At 43.8% G+C, this 22096-nt stretch overlaps 1 protein-coding gene across 2 annotated transcripts in view; it reads left to right on the top strand.

Moving 5' to 3' along the window:
- Atrnl1 (attractin like 1) overlaps nucleotides 1–22096 on the top strand; it is a 538539-nt gene that overhangs the window by 426046 nt on the left and 90397 nt on the right. For both annotated transcript variants that reach the window (XM_040742230.1, XM_040742247.1), the window contains exon 28: nucleotides 16783–16897. In XM_040742230.1, the coding sequence (XP_040598164.1) occupies nucleotides 16783–16897 (115 nt within the window). The remainder of the gene's footprint in view (nucleotides 1–16782; nucleotides 16898–22096) is intronic.

Below are 22096 nucleotides of genomic sequence, written 5' to 3'. Positions count from 1 at the left end.
TTCTTTCTTTGCTAGGTCTCTGTATGGTTCATTATTTACCAGGGTGATTGTGGTTTCATTAAAATAATTAGGCAACATCTCTTCGGCTCCTATTTTGCAGAGTGGTCTGAAGAGTGTTAGCGTTAACTCTTCTTTGAAGGTCTGGTAGAATTTTATGCTGAATCAGTCTGACCCTGGGTGTTTTCTAGTTGCGACAATTTTAATTACTGCAGTTTAGAGGTCTGTGTAAATCACTTATCTGATCTTTATTTAATGTCACTAGGTTGTATATATTACGAAATGTATCCCTTTTTTTTTTCAGTTTTCCAGTTTGGTAAAATACAGGTTTTTAAAGTTTGTCCCTACGATTTTCCTGATTTCCTTGATGTCTGTTGGGATGTGCCCCTTTTGTCTCTAATTTTATCAGCTTGGATCTTCTCTCTTTTACTTAATTTGGTTAAGGATTTATCAGTCTGATTGATTTTCTCAAAGAACCAGATCTTTATCTCATTGATGCTTTGTCCTATTTGTTGTTTTTATGTTACTGACCTCAGCCCCGAGTTTGATTAATTTGTGCCGTCTACTCCATTTGGATATTATTTCGTTGTTGTTCCTGGCCTCTCAAGTATGTTGTTACATTGCTAATATGAGATATCTCTAGTGTTTTCTATGTAGACATTAGTGCTATGAACGTCCGTCTTAGAACCACCTTCATTGTGTCCCAGTGGCTTGGTATGCTATGTTTTCATTTCTACTCAATTCTAAAATGTTTTTAGTTTCCTTCTTCATTCCTGTCTTAACCCATTTGTCATTCAGTAGTGAGTTACTCAGTTGGATTTCATATACTTTCATTTGTTTTTGTTGTCTATATCCAGCTTTAATCCGTGGTGGTCACATGGTGTTATTTCCATTTTCTTATATCTGTTAAGACTTCCATTATGCCCAAGTATGATCAACTTGGGAAAAAGTTCCATGAGCTACTAAGAAGAAGGTATTTTTTGTGTATTTGGGTGAAATGTTCTGCAGATGTCTGCTAGGTCCCTTATATCCATGACATTATTTAACTCTAACATTGCTCTAGGTGGTTTTTGTCTATTGGTAAGAGTTGTGTATTGGAATCTGACTCTGTCAGTGTGTAAGGGTCAATGTGTGATTTTAATTGTAGTAACGTTTCTTTTATGGACTAGGGTGCCCTTACGTTTGGTTAAGATGTTAAGAATTGCAGTCAGAGACAGATACCCACATCTAAACACTGAGCTGAACTCCTAGAACCCAGTGACAGAGATGGAGGAGTGATGAGCAAAGGGGTCAAGACCGTGCTGGTGAAACCCACAAAGACAGCTGACTGGACAAGGTGGAACTCTTGGACCCCAGACTGATGGCCAACCAGGAACCCATCCAGACTCCCTGAATGTAGTGTCAGTGAGGAGGCCTCAGCAAACTCTGTGGCCTTGGGTAGTAGATCAGTGTTTACCATGGTGTTCGAATGAACTTTGGGAGCCCGTTCCACATGGAAGGATGCTCTCTCAGCCTGGACACATGGGGAAGAGCCTAGGTCATGCCGTGAATGAAATGACAGACCCTGGAGATCCCCCCAAGAAGGGCATCACCCTCCCTGGGTAATGATGTGGGGTTTGGGTGGGGGCTTGGGGGAGGGACAAGGGAGGGGGGTGGGAGAGGAAGCTGGGATTGACATGTGAAGCATGCATGCATGTTTCTAAGACATAATTTATTTTAATAAAAATGTTTTTAAAAAGAATTGCAGCTTCTCCCTGGTGGACTTTTCCCTTCAGTGAGTACATAGTGTCCTTCCCCATCTCTTTTTCTTCATTTTGGTTTGAAGTCTATTTTGCCAGATATTAAAATGGCTGCACTACTTGCTTCTTAGGTCCATTTGCTTGAGGCTAGCTTAAGTCCTTTATTCAGCCAATGAGAATTTTCCTTCATGGTCTTAAATACTCTGATAGTGCTGGGGTGTGCTGCTGCTTTGGGACTGACCTTGTCATTTCCCAGCTCAGAGCACAGTCCTTCTGCAAGGAACCTGCCCCTCCCAATGATGTGCAGCCCAATCCAGGGAAAAACTTACTCCACAGAGCACCTCAGCATCTGGGGGGAGGGGGAGTCCTCCTGAGCTCTCTGTCTACACTGCTGCCCTCACCCTACACAGATACTGTTCCTGGGGCTACTTGCTATAAACCTGCTCCACATATCAAAGAGTCAGAATCTGTTTCCTAGGGAACCTCACATCCAACGTAGCCTGTGCCTACATTCTTAGAAGCAATAATGATGATTTTTCCAAGTTTATTAATGTCATTAATTGTAGGGTGATCACAAAACTCTCATAGTTAAATGAGTTTCTCTGCTGACCTTTGCTGTTTTATCATCTCATGGTTTGCTTCTTTCTCGAATGAAGGTAGCTGAATGCCCCCAACAGTCTGTAGGTCACCATTTCAGTATTATAGCAACATGGTCATTTCTTAAACAATGGAAGAAGATAAGAGACAGGCAGTGTTGTCTGGCTATTCTGATAGAGGTTGGTTTGTGACTAGGGACATTATATTATCTCCCCAAGGCTGCCATGAAAAATTACCACAAATTTGAAGCTTAAAACAATAGTTCTCTGGGCCGGGAGTCTGAAATTAAGATGTTGGCAGAGTTGATTCCTTCTGAGGTCCTGAAGGCAAATGGATACTTTGTCTCTTTCTTGGCGATGGCAGTTGGCTTCCAGCAGACCATGCTGTTCCTTCCGGGTGGACTCCTCTCTCTAATCACAGATGCTCTCTTCTGCATGTTATTTCTGCACAGCCTCTCCTCTTCAGAGGATGCCAGGTCTGTCCTACTCTGTGCTGATTCCTTAATTAATCCTCATCAATTGCATCGGAAAGGTCTTTGTATGGGTCAGCTTCTGATTGCTGTGACAAAGCAGCTGAGAAGACTTACAGAAACAAAGTATCTCTGGCTCAGTTTCAGGTGTCTCCGTCCCTCTTGGCTGGCTCTGCCCGTGGTGAAGCAAGAACAGATGGTGCCGCCAACCTGGGTGCCACAGCAGCAAGGGTGGCAGGGAGGGAAGACACGCCCTTTAAGGGACACACCTCCTTCTTCAGCTCGCCCGCTCGATGATGTTTCCACCACGGCTCACCAGCCTGTTGAGCCAATGAACTTACCCGTGAGCTAAACCACAGAGTAGAGTTTTACGCCTTAGGACTTAATGAGCTTCCAAAGGCCTCACCTCTGGGGATCAATACTTCAACCCTGAGGCTAAAACTATATTTCCAAACAAGGGAATGTGCTAAGATTCTGATGGTTGTGAATTTGGGGGCGGGGTGGGAGGATTTAATTTACCACAAGGGAGAAACATCCAACATTTACTTCCTCCTCGATACCCGGGTGTATGCCGTTGGTATCTTAATTGTGCCGCTATGCTCTGTGAAGGAAGCATACTGATCCAGATGTCTGCAGTGGGCCACACCCAGTGATGAAAGACTCCCCAAGGATTAATCAATTAGATAATTGCTGTCACCAAGAGAGTTCGTGAAGCAGCAGGGTAAAAACTAGGGCAAGGATCATTACACAGACTCTGACCATTAATTTTTTAGTCATACTGAAAGCAGAGCTTTGGGATTAAAGAAAACAGCTTTGGGGAGAGATTTCTATTCACTCTCCTATACGTCACTTTGCAGTACAAGTCACGATGAGGTAGCTGTGTGAATGTGGTGACGTCGTGTGAGGAGAAGCCCCAGAGGAGTGCTGTGTAAATTTATTTAGTTTTGACGTGTAAGGACTCCACACACTTCAGGCCATGAGCAAGCATGACATATTTTGTCTTCTGGGTTTCACTGGGCATGGGGGATCCCCGTATGCATGCAGGAGTGGCATGAGTTTTCTCAGCTGTTTTGTCTCACCAGTCAGTCATCTGGGCTTCTAGAAGCAGAAAAGAACTCTCTGCCTCTGGCATCTCTCGCTACCCATTTCTGTCTCAACCCACTTCACAATAAAATCAAGGGCTATTAATGTGCGTTATATATAATTATTTATATGTGAATATATATATATACATAGACATATATAGCCACACACACATATATACACACATACATACACACATGAGAGTAAGCAGGCATACACACACACACATATATACACATACATACACACACACATACACATACATACACACACACATACATACATACACACACATGAGAGTGAGCAGGCAGGGAAAGGCTCCCTGAGCCAGTCAGAACACACCGGAAAATCCGCTTCTGGGCATATGCACACATAAACCATCTCCTTCTCCGCTGTGTAATCAGGAAGGTTCCTATGGCCTACACTTCTCTAAGAGGCTTTACCTTGGGACTTTCTAACGTCTGCATTGACCCATGATCATCTTCTCTACCATAGGATAATGTCTGAGCTTGGAACTGGCTTCCTGCTCTGACTCTTCGACGCTAGGCTACTGCTCCAGTCCCTTGAGACCATGCCCGAGACTATAAAGCACCCAGGAAAGACAAGACGAGATCTTGACATTCAAAGTCCCTGGCTTCCCTGCCGTGGCTCACCAAAGCAAAGTCAGAGGAGAGAAATGGAAGGTAGTGAGATTGGCCCAGGAGAACTGATACTCAGTTAATTTCGACTAATAAAAATTACATTTGTGAACTATTTGACATCTTTTAAAAATTTTAAAACCTGTTTGGGGCCAGCCACTTTTACTTATTCATACATTACCTTTTATAACCCTCAGTATAACCTCACAAGTTAGGTTTTATAATCTCTGTTTTCTGTATGGAGAAAAGTTATATATATATATATATATATATATATATATATATATATATCCAAGATCATTTCCTAAGTCTGTTTCATGTGCAAAAAGTCATTTGGGTCTAATGAAATATTTGTAGACATTACAGCATGAATATTTCCAAAGTCTATTGTTCTAATCTGCTCTCAGATCTCAGGGAGCAGGGGATTGTTACAAAATCTGGTCCATGTGCTTGGGAATGTTGAAGCGAGGCAGCCCTTCGGATGATGTTGACTGGGAGTAGCCAGATCCATAGCAACAGGAGAGAAGAGAGTGGAGAGAAGGAGTCATCCTGGGGAGACCATTTTCTGTCTGTGCATCACTGTCGTGTCCTGTGTAAAGTCTTCTATGCTACTCGGTGGCAGCTACGCAGTCCTCACTTGCCTTTATATAAAGAACCAATAAGCAATAAGCAGGATGGTACTGGCGGTTCCCGGGGCAGCGTGGAGGGAAGAAAGGAAGGGGCAGTTGTATTTGTGCCTCTCTGTACTTGCAGCATGCAGAGAAAGCTACTCTTGGTAAAGCTCACCGTGGGCATCAAGTATTAAATTCTACTCAGTATTCTATAATCTGGTTGAGAAGCAGAGAATCCGTTGTTTATCTCACACCATTTTTCTTTAATGTACCAAACAGCAAAGCTTTGATCCTTGTAGGGTTAATGTTGGGCTCTCTAGGAAAACCATCCTGCAATGACTCATTCTCTCTGTCCAGGCAAGTTTCACTCTACGGTGCTGATGTGCGCTTCTGTGTGAGTTAAAGAAGCTCTTCCATTCAGAGTCTTGACTGTGTTCCTACTTATAATAGGTTGTGATTGGTGCAATAATCATAGCAGAAAGTCATTTACTATGCTGGATCTATTAACATTTGATTCCTCGTTAAGAATATTGCCAAATCCGCACTTTCCTTCTTCTGCTGACACTTGGTTTTCACAGTGATTCTTCATTTGCTTTTATGGTTGAAGTTTCAGAGTAAATGTTTTAATTTAATGTGCACTGAGCCTGATAGATTTCACCAGGACATGGTGATTCCTGGGAGGAGGTCGTAGTGTCATTTGGGGAGGATCTGTATATCAGGTCTCATCTCAGCCCTCAGAAGATGGCTGTTACCCCAGCCCTGGCCAAGAGGAGCGCATGGGAGGGGACTCTGAGGGGCCCTGATTTCTTGAAGTGCCCTGTCTTCTTCTCTGGCCTCTCGTCTCTCTCCACAGGACAATTCCTAGGATGTGTCCCTGGAACTTATACCAGTTTCCCAGACACAACCATACGCGTTGTACCTCTTGGTTTGGATTTTTCCCTTCTCTCGGGAATCTCCAGGCTTCCTCATTTTTTTCTGGCAAACTCCTGGTCATCCTCCTGTGCCCCCTCCCTCTCACTTTGAGAGCTCTTTGCATATTTGCAGAACATTCCTCTGTCAGTGCCTAGCTGCAGTCAGCTGTGAAGGGGGCCCAGTGTCTACTGTTTACTTTTAAGTAGAACTGTCCCAGCAGCTGTATTCCTAAGGTGGCGTTTCCGTTAACAACACTATATGCTTTGGAACAGACTGATCTAGGAAACCACAGCACGATTTTAACTCAGCTTCCTTGTTGCTCTCTCTTAGTCTGCTCCAGACTGAGGTTCTCTTCACCATATCTTCAGCTTACAAGATTCAGAGATTTGCCTTGCGTACAGCTTGGAAAAGAAAGAAAAGTGAGCGTGCATTCATGAATGTCCTTTTACTGTGTACGTCAAACACTGCCTTGGTCTTAGGTGTGAGGGTGCAGCACCTGAGGCCTCAGATAAGAACCCCATCAGAGCAGAACTGGAGGTGACGCCCTCAGCCACAGTGCCGATGTGCAACGCACTAGGTGCTTGGTATCAGGTATGCGCCTTCCCACAGCGGAATTCTGGCCCTAGGGCTGAATTTCTTAATTAACTCATGTCAAGCTAGTCACGGAAATTCCTGAACTGTCACTTTGCCCTCAGATACCTTCCTTTTATTGGTGGAGCCGAGAGCAAATCCAAAGCTGAGTAAGAGCCGAGCAGGTGCTGTTTTCAGGGTAGCTCATCTGCCACGTACTTGCTACAGGTGCGTAGACTGCTCTGTGAGTTCCTGTAGTCCTGTGATTACACTGTGATCGAGCCTCCCTCAGCTTCATCTTACCCGTCAGGTGTTTGAGACACGAGAACTGGTTTGCCCAGACTCATACTTTGGCCTGAATCCTGAGCGCTGCTTTGGCCTCTCAGCCCCAGCACAATTCCCATTGGTCCCTGAAAGATGAACAACTCCACTGACTGAGATGGAGCGAGAAGGTCCCAGAGTAGCCCAGCGTGGCCTGGACTAGTTTCCTGAAGGTAGAAAGGACTGAGCTAGGTCTTCTGGAAATGGACGGTGCTGGCTTCTAGTCCAGGCGGGCAGAACAGCATGACAGAGGCCCAGCCCTGTGCTTGGCCATGGCAGGAAGATGACAGGTATGGCCAGCACACTGCTTCTCAAGACCAGGAAAGATGCTCTCCATTTTCAAACTCATGCAAGAAGCGTGGCGGTTAAATTGCTTTTGGGCCGAGAGGCCGAGAAGAGTATAGATTATTAAAAATTCAACGCATTGCAGTTATTTCATAGATAATCCATGTCAAGTGTTTGAAAAATGCTACCAGTTATGGATCTTTAAAGATGACCTGTTCAAAACCACCTCCTATCAGCACTTGTAATCATTAACCAATTCAGACAAAGCACTAAGTCATCACATGGCTTGGTTTTCCTTCCGGCTCCTACGCTCCTTGGAGAAGCTGGTGGCAAAATGGCCGCTCTCACATCTGAGTCTCCTCATCCCCAAGTCCCTGCCATGATGTACAAAGCAAGGTTCTATCAAGCAGCATAGAAAATTACACATATGAACCCTCAGCATACATGGATGGCCTTGAATGTGTGCATACATGGTATAGTAAGAATGGAGACGCATGGAGATGTTTCCTCAAAGGAACATACTTCGTATGGTGTGAAAATGATTGACAGTCGGGTCCCTTGGAGCCTCCAACCAGTTCTGTGCATGTTGTTTTATTCCTGTACCTGTTCCCACAGACAATGCTTTATTCCCTCTCTTTTGGCTTCTAGAATGTTTTAGCCTTGGGATTTTTAAAAATCTTTTTATAGTCTTTTTCTCAATTAATTTTTTTTCATTTTACATGCCAACCAGTTTCCCCTCCCTGTCCTTCTTCTACCCTCTTCCCCCAACCCCACCAATCACTCCTCATAGAGGGTAAGGTCTTCCTTGGGGGGTCAGCAAAGTCTAGCATTGCAAGTTGAGGCAGGACTAGGCCCCTCCCCCTTGTATCAAGACTAAGCAAGGTATCCCCCCCCAATAGAGAATGGGATCCAAAAAGCCAGATAGGTCCTGGTTCCACTGCCAGCCCCCCCCAAGAGATCAAGCCACATAACTGTCACTGACACTCAGGGGACCTAGTTCAGTCCCATGCAGGATCCCCAGCTGTCGGTACATGATCCATGAGCTCCCACTAGCTCAGGTCAGCTGCCTCTGTGGTTTTCCCCATCATGCTCTTGACACACCCCCCTGCTCAAATAATCCCTCCTCTCGCTCTTCTGCTGAACTCCAGGAGCTCAGCCCAGTGCTTGACTGTGGGTCACTGCATCTGTTTCAGCAGTTACTGGATGTAGGTTCTGTGATGACAATTAGGGCTGTCACTAAAATGATTGAAGAGGAAGGCCAGTTCAGGCCCCCTCTCCACTATTGCTAGGAGTCATAGCTGGGGTCATCCTTGTGGATTCCTGAGAATTTCCCTAGCACCAGGTTTCTCCGTACCCTATAATGACTCCCTTTATCAAGATACCGGTTTTATTGCTTTCACCCTCTGTCCCTCCCCAACTCGGTCTTCTCGATCCCTCAAGTGCCCATCTCCCATCCCCCTCTGTTTACTCAGGAGGTCTTAACTATTTTCCCTTCCTGGGGCCCTCCATGTGTGTCCCATCTTAAGGTCCCCCCGTTTTTACCTAGCTTCTTTGGGGTTGTGGACTGTAACCTGGTTATCCTTTGCTCTATGTCTAATACCCACTTATGAGTGAGCACATGCCATGTTTGTCTTTCTGGGTCTGGGTTACCTCACCCATTGCTGGTGGGAGTACAAACTTGTGCAGCCACTTTGGACATCATCATGGCGGTTTCTTAGAGAATGGAGAATCAATCTACCTCAAGACCCAGCAATAACACTCTTGGGCATACACCCAAAGGACTCACACTCACACCACAAGGACACTTGCTCAGCTATGTTCATAGCAGCATTGTTTGTAATAGCCAGAACCTGGAAACAACCTAGATGCCCCTCAACTGAAAAATGGATGAATAAAGTGTGGTTCATTTACACAATGGAGTACTACTCAGCAGTAATAAAGAAAAAAAAACAATGACATCCTGAAATTTGCAAATGGATGGAACAAGAAAAAAAATCCTGAATGATTTTTTTTTTATTGAGGGTGTTCCATCAGCTTAATTTATTTTGCTACCGTGAATTCCCCTACTGAATAAAGCCAGCTAATGTATTTTTTTCATTTATCATTTCACGTCAAGGGAAAAGTCAGTCAGTAAAGAACATGGTTTCCGGCCTCACCCTTTTTTGAGGACTGACAGTGAAATCCAAATCTGATTTTGGCATCTGGATTCTTGGGACTTGCTGATCCTATGAAATCCAACATATTTGGTTAGCTATGAATCAAGCTACTGCACTGGCTTAATTCAAGGCTCAGCAAATTAATGCAATTTTATTAATGTGAATAAAAAATAAATTTTCTGTCAATCTAAACAATCATTAAACTGCAAATACCAAACCGTTCATATTTATACATGGGTCCGATAAGAATAGCATTAAATACATTTCAGAGGTGAGATGCTAGAGTGATTAATGCTCAGCTGTTTGCATTTTCAATAATTCACTCGTATATCAGATTAGTATTTGTGAATACTGTCAAACTATTCTTTCCCTGTCAAAACACTCATTACTGCTGACAGCTATAGCATATCCACATTAATCCTTAATTCCTTGATTCAATTTTCTAATTGCTTTTTTGGCATGCGATGGTGGCCATTCAGGCCCATGTGATCTATTCATCATATCGTATATGAATGTTCTTTAAATTACAACGGCATTAAAAGTGCCTGGGCAGAGAAAAAAAAACATTAGCAAGCATTGGAAATCTTAAATTTCATGATACTTAGGCATAGTGCTAGGTCCTGTTGCGTCAGAAATTCTAGAGTTTCTTCATCAATCATATAAATCATGGTCGCAGATTATTAAAGAGGAGAAGGGCCCTAAAAGCCACTTAGCGTACTGGTTCACTTTACATTTGGGGACAGAGACTTAGTGACACACAGACAGACAATGGCAGAGCTGTCCCCGGGACTCGCTTATTCTTAATGCTGGTTGTTATATGTTTGTGTGACTGTGGGTGTGTTTGCTTGGGGGAGGTGTTAGTGTGAGGGGTGTCTGTGTATGTGTTTGGGGGGTGTTTGTGTGTGGGCTCATGGGGTGCGTTGGGGGATGTTTGGTGGGGGATACTTGGGGGTGCGGGTGTTTTGTGGCTGTGAGTCGTGTTTTGTGTGGGTGTGGGTGTGGGGGTGTTTCTTGTGTTCTTTGATGTGTTTTATTTCCTTTGCTATTTATTTTTGGTTTGTTTGTTTCATTTTTGTTTGCCTAGTTTTTTTGTTTGGTAGTTTGGTTTGATTTGTTTTTCTTTTTCTAAAATGAAAGAAAGAGGGTTAGAGTTAAGTGGGTGGGTGGGTGGGTGGGGGAGGGAGGAGGATCTGGGGGGAGTTGTGGAAGGAGGAAAGCATGATCAGAATCTACTGTATAAGAAAGATGTCATTAAAAGTTTTAAATAAGAAAATAATAATAAAATATAGTGTATGAAATTCTCAAAGGATTAATTAAAATAATTTTTAAATCAATGGGCAAATATATATGTGTTTGTATATATATATATACATATACATATACATATATATAATTTTTATACCAAAATCTTCAGTTGGTATCTCCTACTCATAACCAACCGATGGGATAAGAGAAGCCTTGAATTTTAAAAATGTACTCTTAATAAAATTGTATATTTAGAACCTAGAGTAGCCTGGCCATATTGGGCTAGAATTTCAATTAAGAACCTGTGCGTTGGACTCCTGATCTGCCCCTGACTTCCCAAGTTACTTGGTAGCTATCCGCTGACGTGTCTGACTCCCAGTTTCTTCATCTATAAGATAGAAAAATGTCACTTTCTCCTACTACGAATGTTGTGAAGTCACACATGACAATGTGTGTTAAGTGCTCAGCACCACACAGAGTACCCACAGTACCCCACCCATGTTAGTAGTTAGTATTTTCAGGGCTTTGTCGTCCCTCTAGTGCCCTGAAGTGGATATTGTTCTGTCATATGCCGTTGGCTCCCTGCCTCCCCTGTGGCAAGCTAACCCGCTCACATCTTCCCTCTCATAAGGTATGCACAGCAATGCTACAAAAGTTCACAGATGCTGCGGACACGGCAAAGACTAACCCAGGCCTGCCCTGCCCGGGACTTCATGGCCACCCGACATGTCCTTCAATACCTATAATAAAAGACCAGGAGGCAAGTCCCCCCAAGTCACCATAATGCTTGGGGCATTCCAAAGAGGGGAGGATAACTACAGGAGCTAAGTGAAGAATAATAAAAATAAATAAATAAATAAACAAACAAATACTGGATTTAGTTTTGTGTGCTCTCACACACCTTTGACCCCAGCACTGGAGAAGTGTAATCAGAAGGATCATGGGTTCTAGGACAGCCTACACCTCATAGCAGGACACTGCCCCCCAAAAAATACTTGAGGTTCAGCTCAGTGGTTATAACAGGTTCAGGACCACGGTTTGACCTGTAGTTCCAAAGCAGGATAAAATAAAAGAAGGAAAGGGAGGGAGGGGAACCTATTCTCCAATACCTGGATCCCAGTGGGGTTGAAAACCCACCACTTACCTAGCTAAAGAGGATGGCGGTAGGTGGAGTGCTCAGAAGGAAGTGGCCAGATACCTCAGCCTCATGGCCCGGTGACAACACTCCGTGTGGCTCTGAGGGGTGTGGGTCATGAGAGTAACCGCGGTAGGGATGGCATCTCAGATCACAGGAAGATGGTGGAACCAGTAGGGAGTTGAGTGTGCCCTTCCCTGGACAGGGGTGAAGCTGTTCACGGATGGACTGGCGTCATGCCTGAACGGCCCGGGGGATGCTAGCCTGTGCTACAGGTCGCACGTGGCTCTGCGCATTTCTAGCCCTGATCACCATCTTTGCGGTCTTCTCTAAACCTTCGCTTCTCACCTGAGTCACAAGCCTGCGGGTGAGCGGAACAGCCGGTCTGAGAACGTCAGGGTAGCTCATCAAATCTGCAGCCGCCAGCCCTGCAGGGCTTCCAGAGGAGATGGCCTCTGGGGCTTCTGAGCAGTGAAGAGGCGACCTCATCTAGCTTTGTCCCCTGGCATGCTCTAAACCTGCAGGGACTCGTGTCACGGCAGTTATTCCGGACAGGTCCCTGCCTCAAATGACACTTCCAGAACATACTATGTGTAAGGATTCAGGCGTTATGCTGGCCTGCCCCCTGCCGTCTGGCAGAATGCACTCAGGCAGTGCCCTGGTCAGCCCAGGGATCCATGACTGCTACATCACTACATAGTCCGCACAGGTGCAAAGGACCTTTAAAAAGAAAAAAAACCCACCCACTTCTGCTCTCTTTCCTGCTCCCCTCTTTCCCGCTCTTCCCCTGGGGCAGATAGGACTTTTCCTGTCTCCCTCTTCTCTTCTGTCCTCTCTCTGTATCTGTGTCTCTTTACCTCTTTCCTCCCCGCCCCCCTTTCCCTTTCTAATAAAACTTCTCTCTAAGCTCTGTCTGCCTCTCGTGTCTGTCCCTGTCTCGGCACCCTTGCCCGCCATGGAATTCGCCAAGGTCCCCCAACGCGATTTATTCCTAACACTGCGTTTTAAGATAAACCTCGGAACCATCTGTGATTCCCGAAGGTCCTCTGGTAGTTTGTCTTTAATAGGCAAGGAGCCCCGGGAAGGGTTTGCCATAGCATCTCTGCCCCGTCAGAATGGCGACGTGGAAACCAGCTCTGCAGTTTGAAAAACCTCCTGCAAAGCACGCGGTTCCGTGTGGGCTTTGCGTCACTGCCAGAGTTTTCTCACACCTGCCTTCTGCGGCACCGCACACGGGAAAATAAATGCCTTGAAGTAAATCCCAGCTGCAGAGTTGCTGCACGCCACAGACCTGAGCTTCACCCCCTCTCGGGGCAGCCATGGAAAACCCACGGTGGATCACAAGGTTCTGCGAGCACATGATGTCATTGTGAAGCCGCTGCAGTTCATGGTTATGTGTTTACCACAAAGCAACTGACAGACCTCGGGGTATCCCAAATGTTAGCATGTGTAGCAGGTGGCCATTTTCTCTTGTAAAATTCAAGTGTTAGGTACTGTTTCTTTCCTGTTTTTTTTTAAATAAAATTTAAATTCCCGTATTTAGAGTGGCATTTGTCAGAAATTCTTTCATGATAATTTTTAATTACGCGAACTCCTTCCAGAAGTGTCAGAGAACTGGCTAGTAACTAATATTTTGAAGTAATGAATAATTCATGGTTTGCTAATATCCTTCAATGAAAATTCTTGAAGCTAAATATAGATCAAGGTATAAGCCAATTTGGTTTTAAAATAGAATTATAATCTCTTTTTATATAGCTTACCAACACAAAGAGGTTTAGAAAGTATTTTCCGTATGGTCACAGCAGAAGTGAGAGTGAGGGAATTAGTCTAAGGATGGCTTGCTCTACAGACTAGGTCGTCTGTAGGCATTAATTCCTGTTCCTAGGTATACTGTAGGCATATGTGTTACAGTTTTTTTTTTTTAAGTGGCTCGGGAGAGAAAGACATCATGCAACAAAGTTCAAGTAGAGTGGTTTTTATTAAGGGAAAAAGAATTGTACAAAAGGAAAGGGGAAGTGGGGGAGACCAGCCTCTGGGAACAGGGGCAGCAGGAGAGAGGGAAGAGGAGCAGAGAGAGAGAGAGAGGGAGAGAGGGAGGGAGGGAGAGGAGAGGGAGGGAGGGAGGGAGGGAGGGAGGGAGGGAGGGAGGGAGGGATGGGATGGGAGGTGGGCAGGGCCCTTTTAAAAGGGAACATAGTGACTATTCATAGGCGGTGCTCTTAGCGGCTGCAGCTGAGGGCGTGTCCCGTCAGAACCCCAAGGACAGTGCTGTACAGAAGTCTGAACGCTAGCCAGACGGCCTGTCCTTAGGTCTTCTGTAGGCCTACCTCCTGTTCTGTAGTCCAGTTTTCACGCCCTTTGTCCTCGTCCGTTGCAGTCTCTGAAGTTGAAAGCGTTAGGTAACTGGGCTCTATCCCACCAGAAACTCGCAGTTAAACTTACGGTTGACTAAACTTTCCTTCAGTTGGTGTTTTGATATTTACAGTCCTCTCCTGTGGTGTTAAGATGCAGGAAGGGTGGCTTGCTTCCTAAATCTTCACACCAAACCACACTGTTTCACGGAAATCTTCAGTCATATCCAAATTCGCCTGTTCTTGTCCCTGTAATCAGTTCTTTTAATGACTTTGGATAAACTAATCGCATCCGTTGCTCCACTTAGAGCTAGAAAACAAAATAACAAAGATAACATGGTCTGTTGATAACAGTCATGAGTTTTGTTTTGTTTTGTTTTTTTACAGTGAGGGGGATTTTGATATTTCTAATAAATTACTGTCATTTAAACCTGGAATTCATTTCACATTCTCTTGGTATATTTTTAGCAAATTGACCTTTACATATATTTTGCATCTATTAAACTAAATTACATTCCAGTTGCCTAGAAATATGGCTGGAAAAATTCATAATATATTTTTCTGTTAGTCTTGCCATATGACAAGCCCATTCTCTAAATATTTACATCATTGGGTAATATCTATGTATTTATGCTAATTCTGACTTAACATTTTCAAAACTTAATCTGTTAAATGTGAGCTTTTAAAGTATCAGAACATAGACCATGCAACTCATTGCAAGTAAAACAACATGGCTGATCGCATTGTCTTGGGGCATTTTAATGTCCTTTGCTTCCCACCACCCTGGCCACTTTCCACCTTTATATTGAAAACTTCAAAAATATATCTATAGGAGGAAAATTTTAAACATGAGATTTATGTTGCTATAAAGGAGAAATCCTTTATAACCACATAAAACGGTTGCAACCGGGAACTCAGTCTAAGTTTTACATAAAAGGGGACATATTTTATCTTTAATGCCTCATTAAGCTTTCTGGAAATGTCAATATTCTAGAATATTCTAGGTGAATGACTACATATGTCTATATTTCTTCAGAAGTTCAAATATCTTAAGTAGAAAAATGTGTGGATAAATCATTTGTTCTAATAATTAGAGGTCTCCTTTTATATTTGTCTTCTATTTGATTTTGCCTGTATGCAGAGATACTGCTTTGACATAACAGCCACTCTTGAACGTGATTCTTTAAATAATGGAGCCCAGACTGCCATCCCCGGGCTAAGATGGCAGCCTGTAATGTCCCAAGTCATTTTATTTATTTTAATCCCAAAATATGTATACATTTGTGTGAGAGTAGGAAGGGGTGAGTGTACAGGTGTGTGTGCGTGTAATAGCATGTGTGTGTGGATTGCGTGTGTGTCTGTAAATGGACCATCTACTGCTGTTGAGAACACACTCAGGAGGCAGCTACCTGAGCCTACATGCTGGTCCTCTTACTTCTTCCAAGCTATGGAGAGTTTATACTTGCTCCTTGACTTCCTGGGAGGGGTGACCAAACATCTTTTCACCCCAGATAAAGAAACCTATACCAGCCCCCCCAAATGGTCCCACCCATCTAGTTCAGTGGACCAGTGAGTTTACTGGATTCGTATAGGAGTGCAGACAGCTCAGCTGGCCAGGGCCTTCCCTAGCATCCGTTACTGCTTGTGTCCCTGAGGAGAAGCTTCTGAAAACTGGGTTTCAGGAGCTTCCTGAGACTTGTAAGTCTCCCTTACTTTCTGAATCTGAATAGTCTCCCCGTAATGTTTTAGTTTGGGGGAAATAGCTGCATAAGAAACCTCTTCAGTATTCTTACCTTGTAGGATTCATGGTAAGACTTAAACCAGATAATATATGCAAAGCCTTGAAGCATCTAATTCGTAGTAAGACATTAATAATGCAATGCCATCATTATCAGTTCTTTGCCTATCTACCTTATTTCTGCCCTGTTATTTATACAAGTGTACTGATAATTATTAGATATGTGTTTCACTAAGGTAATTTTAAAGATATGCCACTTTATATATGGACACACACACATCAATATATATATATGTGTGTGTATATATATATATATATATATATATATATGAAACTCTCACTTACATATGGAGTTTTCTTAAGTCTTATACACAGAAACAAAGAGCAGAGATGTGGTCACCAGGTCAGGAAGGGACAGAGAAGATGACATAGGGCATTGGCCATAAACCTAGCTTGATACTGATAAGGTGACTGAATCTAGCTGTCTGTTGTACAGCGGGAGAGCTGTATTTAGTAACATTATATTGTGTGCTGATACGTTACAAGTGTAGACTGCAGAGTGATGGCCGTTTGCTTGGCTTTAGCGATAATGTCGATTGTGTTTGGTATGTCACGCATGCATACACGGAAGTATGTATGCCAGGAGGACACTTGGGGTTGCGATCACTTGATTAGACAAGTGTGGTTATGTCACACATCACTGATGAGAGGGAAACACGGGGAGAGTAACCAAAGATGCCTTGTGACATACCAGCTAGCGTGTCATAGTGAAACATGCTCATGTAGTCACCCGAGGGCTAATCCCACATCTCCACTGCGCCTGCATTACGGTATCCCCCCAACTACTAGGGATGCAGTTTTGCTCACCGAGGGACAGGGGAAAATTAGCCGTGTCGTGTCATCTATGCAAACTTACAGCCGGTTTTCTTTTTCAGGGTGCACCTAAACCAATAGCCATAGAACCCTGCGCTGGGAACAGAGCTGCTGTCCTGACGGTGTTTCTCTGCCTACCGAGAGGCTCATCAGGTGCCCCACCCCCTGGGCAGTCAGGTAAGATGCATGAGCTGACCGTAGTTAAGCAAACTCGATTGAGAAGAAGAAAGAGCTGTGTGCACTAGAGACACTGTCAGCGTGCTCACAAGGTTCAGCACACGGTCATGAGATCTTCTTAGCATATAAACTGCCGCACACATGTGTACATTATGCTTTGACATTCACCAGCGTGTTGCCCTTATAAACGCTGCTGATGTATATGTGTTTGTGTAGTGCGTTGCAATCTGACGGTTGCGAGGACACTGACTAGCAAAGAAACCAGCTCTTGGCGCTTTGGGCCGGCTTGTTTCCTGGTGCGTGTGGCTTGCAGGAAGCCACATTAGAGCCATGATGAAAACTTTGCATCACTGATGTGGAAACAACCCAGGGAGTGTGCCCTTAGAGCTACTTGCAAACAGTGAGTGGAACCTGTTCGCCCTCGGCCCCAGAAGAGCAGGACTGATGGGCTAGGGCGCTCTCTTTCCCGAGGATGAGTGCATTGGGTCCCGATCTGACTCCCTTTCATATCTGAAAAGCGTGCTTTGGTTTTGGAGATGATTACAAGTGTGGTCATGGGGTTTCCTCATAGCTGGGATGACATCCAGGCTGTAAACATATTCAATGTGAGTGTCACTGTTAATCAGATCACAATGCCACACTCATGTCCCTGTTTACATGTCCAGCTATCCAAAATATTTTTTTTATAATCTGGTGATCTTTTCTGGTCAGCTCTTAATGGAGGGAATGTGTCTGAGAGCCAGAGAAATTCCAAATCTTTCTGCTCAATCCCTTTAATAATAAAACAGAGTGCCAGGGTCCTGGCAGCTTCCGGATTTGTAACGGGTGACGGGTGAACTTGCCTTCCTACTGACTTCATCTTTGCTACTCCCCAACTTAACTTTGACCTTGCCTTGGTTTATATTCATCCCCTCCCAACAAAATGGAAAGTATATGAGCTCTAAATATTCATGCTGCAAAACCGTGGGAACACATCCCAACAGCCTTAGACTCCCCCATTTACAACACTCTTGAGGTAGTGAATTTCCATCTGAAGTTCAACATAAATAAACATTAAATGTTTATTCAAAAGAGAGATCCTGTCCACACATTCTGGAACACCAGGTGGGTGTCTTTGTTCTTTCGGAGCTACCCAGGTGAACCTGCACGCAGAAGGGAGACTGGTTTGACACTGGTCAGATGTGATGGATATTTATAGGTACTAAGCCCAGCTAATGGAAGCAATGCTTTAAAGCTGGGATGATTTCCAAAACAAATTCTTCACTAATGAAAACAAGCCAAGGTGATATACACCAAGGTTCCTCTTGATTCTTGACAAGATGACTTACTGATGGGGAGAAAGTAAAGGCAACCGCCAATATTCTGTCTGTCCCTTAACCTTTGAAATCCTCTTTGATTTTAAAAAGCCTAGTAGCGGTCTGGACCATTACTGTGGCTGTGTTTTCCCATGGAGGAGGCATTATGATGCCTCGTGATAACGCTGCTGCTTTAGCTGTGTTATTTACACAGCATTCTCCTATTTTTCACATTTGATCTTCATGACAGGTCTGTGAAGTAGGTAATGCGGAATTCTAACTGAGAGGAACTAGGTGAAGAAATACTGTGTTTCTATGCTCGAGGAATAATTGGAGTGGGGAAGACAAGGGTGTAGAGCAAACAAAAAAAATATTACCGCTAGCATTCCATCTGTAGCAGAGAGCCTATTTCTCTAGAGTTAACATTCCACGTCTTCATAAATTGAAGCATTTGAATTGATGATGATGATGATGGTGATGTCTACAGTTCGCACACTTTTTCCGGAGCCTGGAAATTGAAGGATGTTGTGTGTCTCTGCGTGTTACTCAAGACAATACTGTTGCTTGATTCTTTTTTTTAAAACCTAATAAATTTGCCTGGGTATTCTTAGAGAAGCAAGAATGTTTGTTGATTCCGTCCTTCAAGATACAATGTTCCCTACTGACAGCATCTGCTTTGAAATATATGATACACTAATAAGTGGATAGAATGATGGTTGTTTGACGGGTATGGAACAGGCAAAGTAAAAATGTCAGTGGGGGATTCCAAAGCAATGGGAAGACCAGCGTTCATCATGTTCATTGTAAAATTAACTTTGCTATAACGTTGATTTTTTAAATAGTAAGATGTTTCGATGTAATAGAAAAACAATAATAATCTTGTGACTGTGCTGGAATGTCTGTGGGTGCCCTCAGGACATCACCTGTCCCGGACCAGACCTGTTCTGATCCACTCAGCACACTAGTGCTGAGGGTCGACCTTCCTCCCAAGTCCACTCAGACTGTTACAGACTGTGTCCATGAAAGTCTCTCCCTCTCTCTGTCTCTCTCTCTCTTATACACACACACACACACACACACACACACACACACACACACACACACACACACACACACACCACTAGGTCACACAAAGTTTCCGAGTCTTCTTTGCTCCTGTTGGGGCAACAGTTAAGTTCACCACTGTATTCTTTCTCAGAACTGCATTCAGCACCTGGAAGTAAGTTTCTAGAAGCACACTCTAGTGGCCGTCTCCTGCAGGGGCAGCTAGGGATCTTATGAGATTCAAAAGGGCTTTGCCTCTTCCTACTAACAACCATTTATGCAATGTTTAATGAGTAGAGGTGCCCTTTCTTGTGTCTATCTTGAAAGTGTGAACTGCCTCTGGCCTTCATCTAACCTAAGATCTAAAGAAAAACCCCCACATTTGACCTCTGGATTCCTCAGGCGCTAATCTTTCTCTTGGTGTTATCTGTTCCCGTTTTTTTGTTTTTTGTTTTTTTTGTAACACAAAGTAGTGGGTTTCACTGGGGCATCTCTATACAAATATGATGTCATTAACCTCTGTTCTTCTCTGCCCTCCTCACGGTAATCTTTCCAGCCCACCCACCCCTCTCCGGTTCCCTTTCTCCTGCTTTCTTTTCACATATAACCCATTCCTTTCTTGACACCCCTCTCTTTTTTTTTTTTTAACATTTTACATCTTGGCACCCACGTGGCAGAACATTAACAGCAGGACAGGGGCAAATCGTCCCACGAGGGTCCCAGTCTGGCCCTGAGAAAGCTTCCAGTTGTCTTGAATTCGCTCAGTCAAGTGGGTTCTCCTAGAGCTACTCCACCCGGTACCAGTGGCTCACCCAACCCCTAGAACCTTTGTCTTTGAATTCCGTGGCTTGACCCAGACTTTATTTAAAAGACACAGTCCCAGACCCTGAGACTTCCCAGAGCCAGCACATCCAATCCAGCCCACGGCTTCAGCCCAGCTAGTTCAGTCGGTAGAGCATGGGCGCCGAAATGTAAATGGAGTTCTTAATTGGTCTAAGTAATAAAAACACGTAGTCAGATATAGAGGAAAATGCTGAAAGATCAGAGAGAAGGAGCAAGTCACAGCCATACCTTACCTCCTTAGTGTCTTGGCAGACAAGAGCGAGTTCCTGTTTCTCCTTGCTTATATCCTATTTCCATCCAGCTACCTCACTTCCTGTCTGTCTGTACAGACCTCCAGACCTCTATGGTTAGCTAGTGGCATGCTCCATTCTCTGACCCTCAGACAGATTTATTTATACAAACAAGATATCGCCAGAAGACTTCTTCCTAATGTGCTAATTTTTTTAGGGTATGAGTGTGTGTGAGAGTGTTCTGTTAGTGTGGTGTGTGTATGTTTCTGTATATTTTTGTGTGTCTTGTGTGTTTGTGTGCATGTCTCTGTGTGTATAAATGTGTGTGTGTCTATATGCATGTCTGTGTGTGTCTACATTTATGTCTGTGTCTGTTTTTTGTTTGTTTGTTTTACTATATATAATGTATTTAGGTACTCATGAGTATTTCTTTCTCCCCTTAAGTGACTCAGAAGTAAAGCACTAGACATTAACTTTCTTTGTTTTTGATGTCTGTAGAGTTGGACTAATAATGTACCTTGCTCATCCAGCAAAAATCCTGCTTCATGTGTGTTTCCTGTGAACAGCCCCTGCCAACTGCACCAGGCTCTGAGGCTGTGCTGTTGACATGTGTTCCCGTGCAGACACTTTCTCTTCTTACCTCACAGTCGCTGCAGAACATGCAGCCCCATGAAAACGGGACACGTTAAGTAGCTGCCTGCATGATACTAAACCAAGCTCATGTTGGGTCACTCGGGTAGTACTGTCCCCGAGCATTTTAGAGTCACATTACGATGAAATGTGGACAAAGTAAGTAGACCTCTTGAGAAGCACAAATTGGAAAAGATAATGACCACTGACTCTCTGATGGAAGATTATGGATTCTACAGTCTATGAATTCTTCTTAATGAGAGCCAGATTAATGTTCCTCGCTGGGTTAAAAAATCCCAGGGCCCCAAATGTCCACTGCTAGAAAGAAGGAGCGTTCTTCAACTAAAACCAAAATTTCACTATGACCCAGTCTTGTGTATGATTTATTCTTTAAGGATTTTGTTATTGGTGTATGTGTGTGTATATGAGTGTATACATTTGTGTATATGTATGTGTGTAAGTATATGTGTGTATATGTGTGTGTGTGTGTGTGTGTGTGTGTGTGTGTGTGTGTGTGTGTGTGTGTGTACGTGGTGGGACTCCCAGCATAGTATATGTGTAGAGCTTTGTGGGGTTCCTTTCTACCTTTATGTGGGTACCAGGGATGAAACACAAGTTGCAAGGCGAGTACAGCTGCTTACTAGGCCATCCCCTCAGCCTACGAGGGATTTCTAACATTAACAAGGAGAAAACATTGCTGGGGACTCTAAGGCTGCGGTATCTCACTCTAGGCCTAGACATTTGGCCAAGACGATGAGACTTTTTTTAGAATAATCTACAATTTCCGCATGAAGTTTAAAGTGATACTCTAACCACAGTGCCATTGATACATTTCCTGTTTAAAACGATGACAAACATGAAGTTAAAAAAGTGAAAGAGAAATAGGAATTCTGGGCCAACCATTGTATTAAGATACATACGCACACACGCAAAGTATGTACACGTGCATACACTCCATGCACTCACATATATACACAAGCATGCTTCCAGTCCCTTGTGAAGCTGCTCTGACCTACCCCCTTTTTACCTGAATCTCCAGTGATTAAATGACTTGACCAGACTCAGTTCAGCTAACAAACGAATGAGCCAGAATTAAACCCAGAGATTTTAGATCCTTAGCCTGTATACCACCATGATCTCAAAATAACCATGAGATG

The sequence above is a fragment of the Mesocricetus auratus genome, unplaced genomic scaffold (genome assembly GCF_017639785.1).
Source record: "Mesocricetus auratus isolate SY011 unplaced genomic scaffold, BCM_Maur_2.0 Super-Scaffold_4256, whole genome shotgun sequence".
Classification (NCBI taxonomy): domain Eukaryota; kingdom Metazoa; phylum Chordata; class Mammalia; order Rodentia; family Cricetidae; genus Mesocricetus; species Mesocricetus auratus.
The sequence above is the reverse complement of the archived record's forward strand: the minus strand, read 5'-3'. Positions and strand labels throughout refer to the sequence as shown.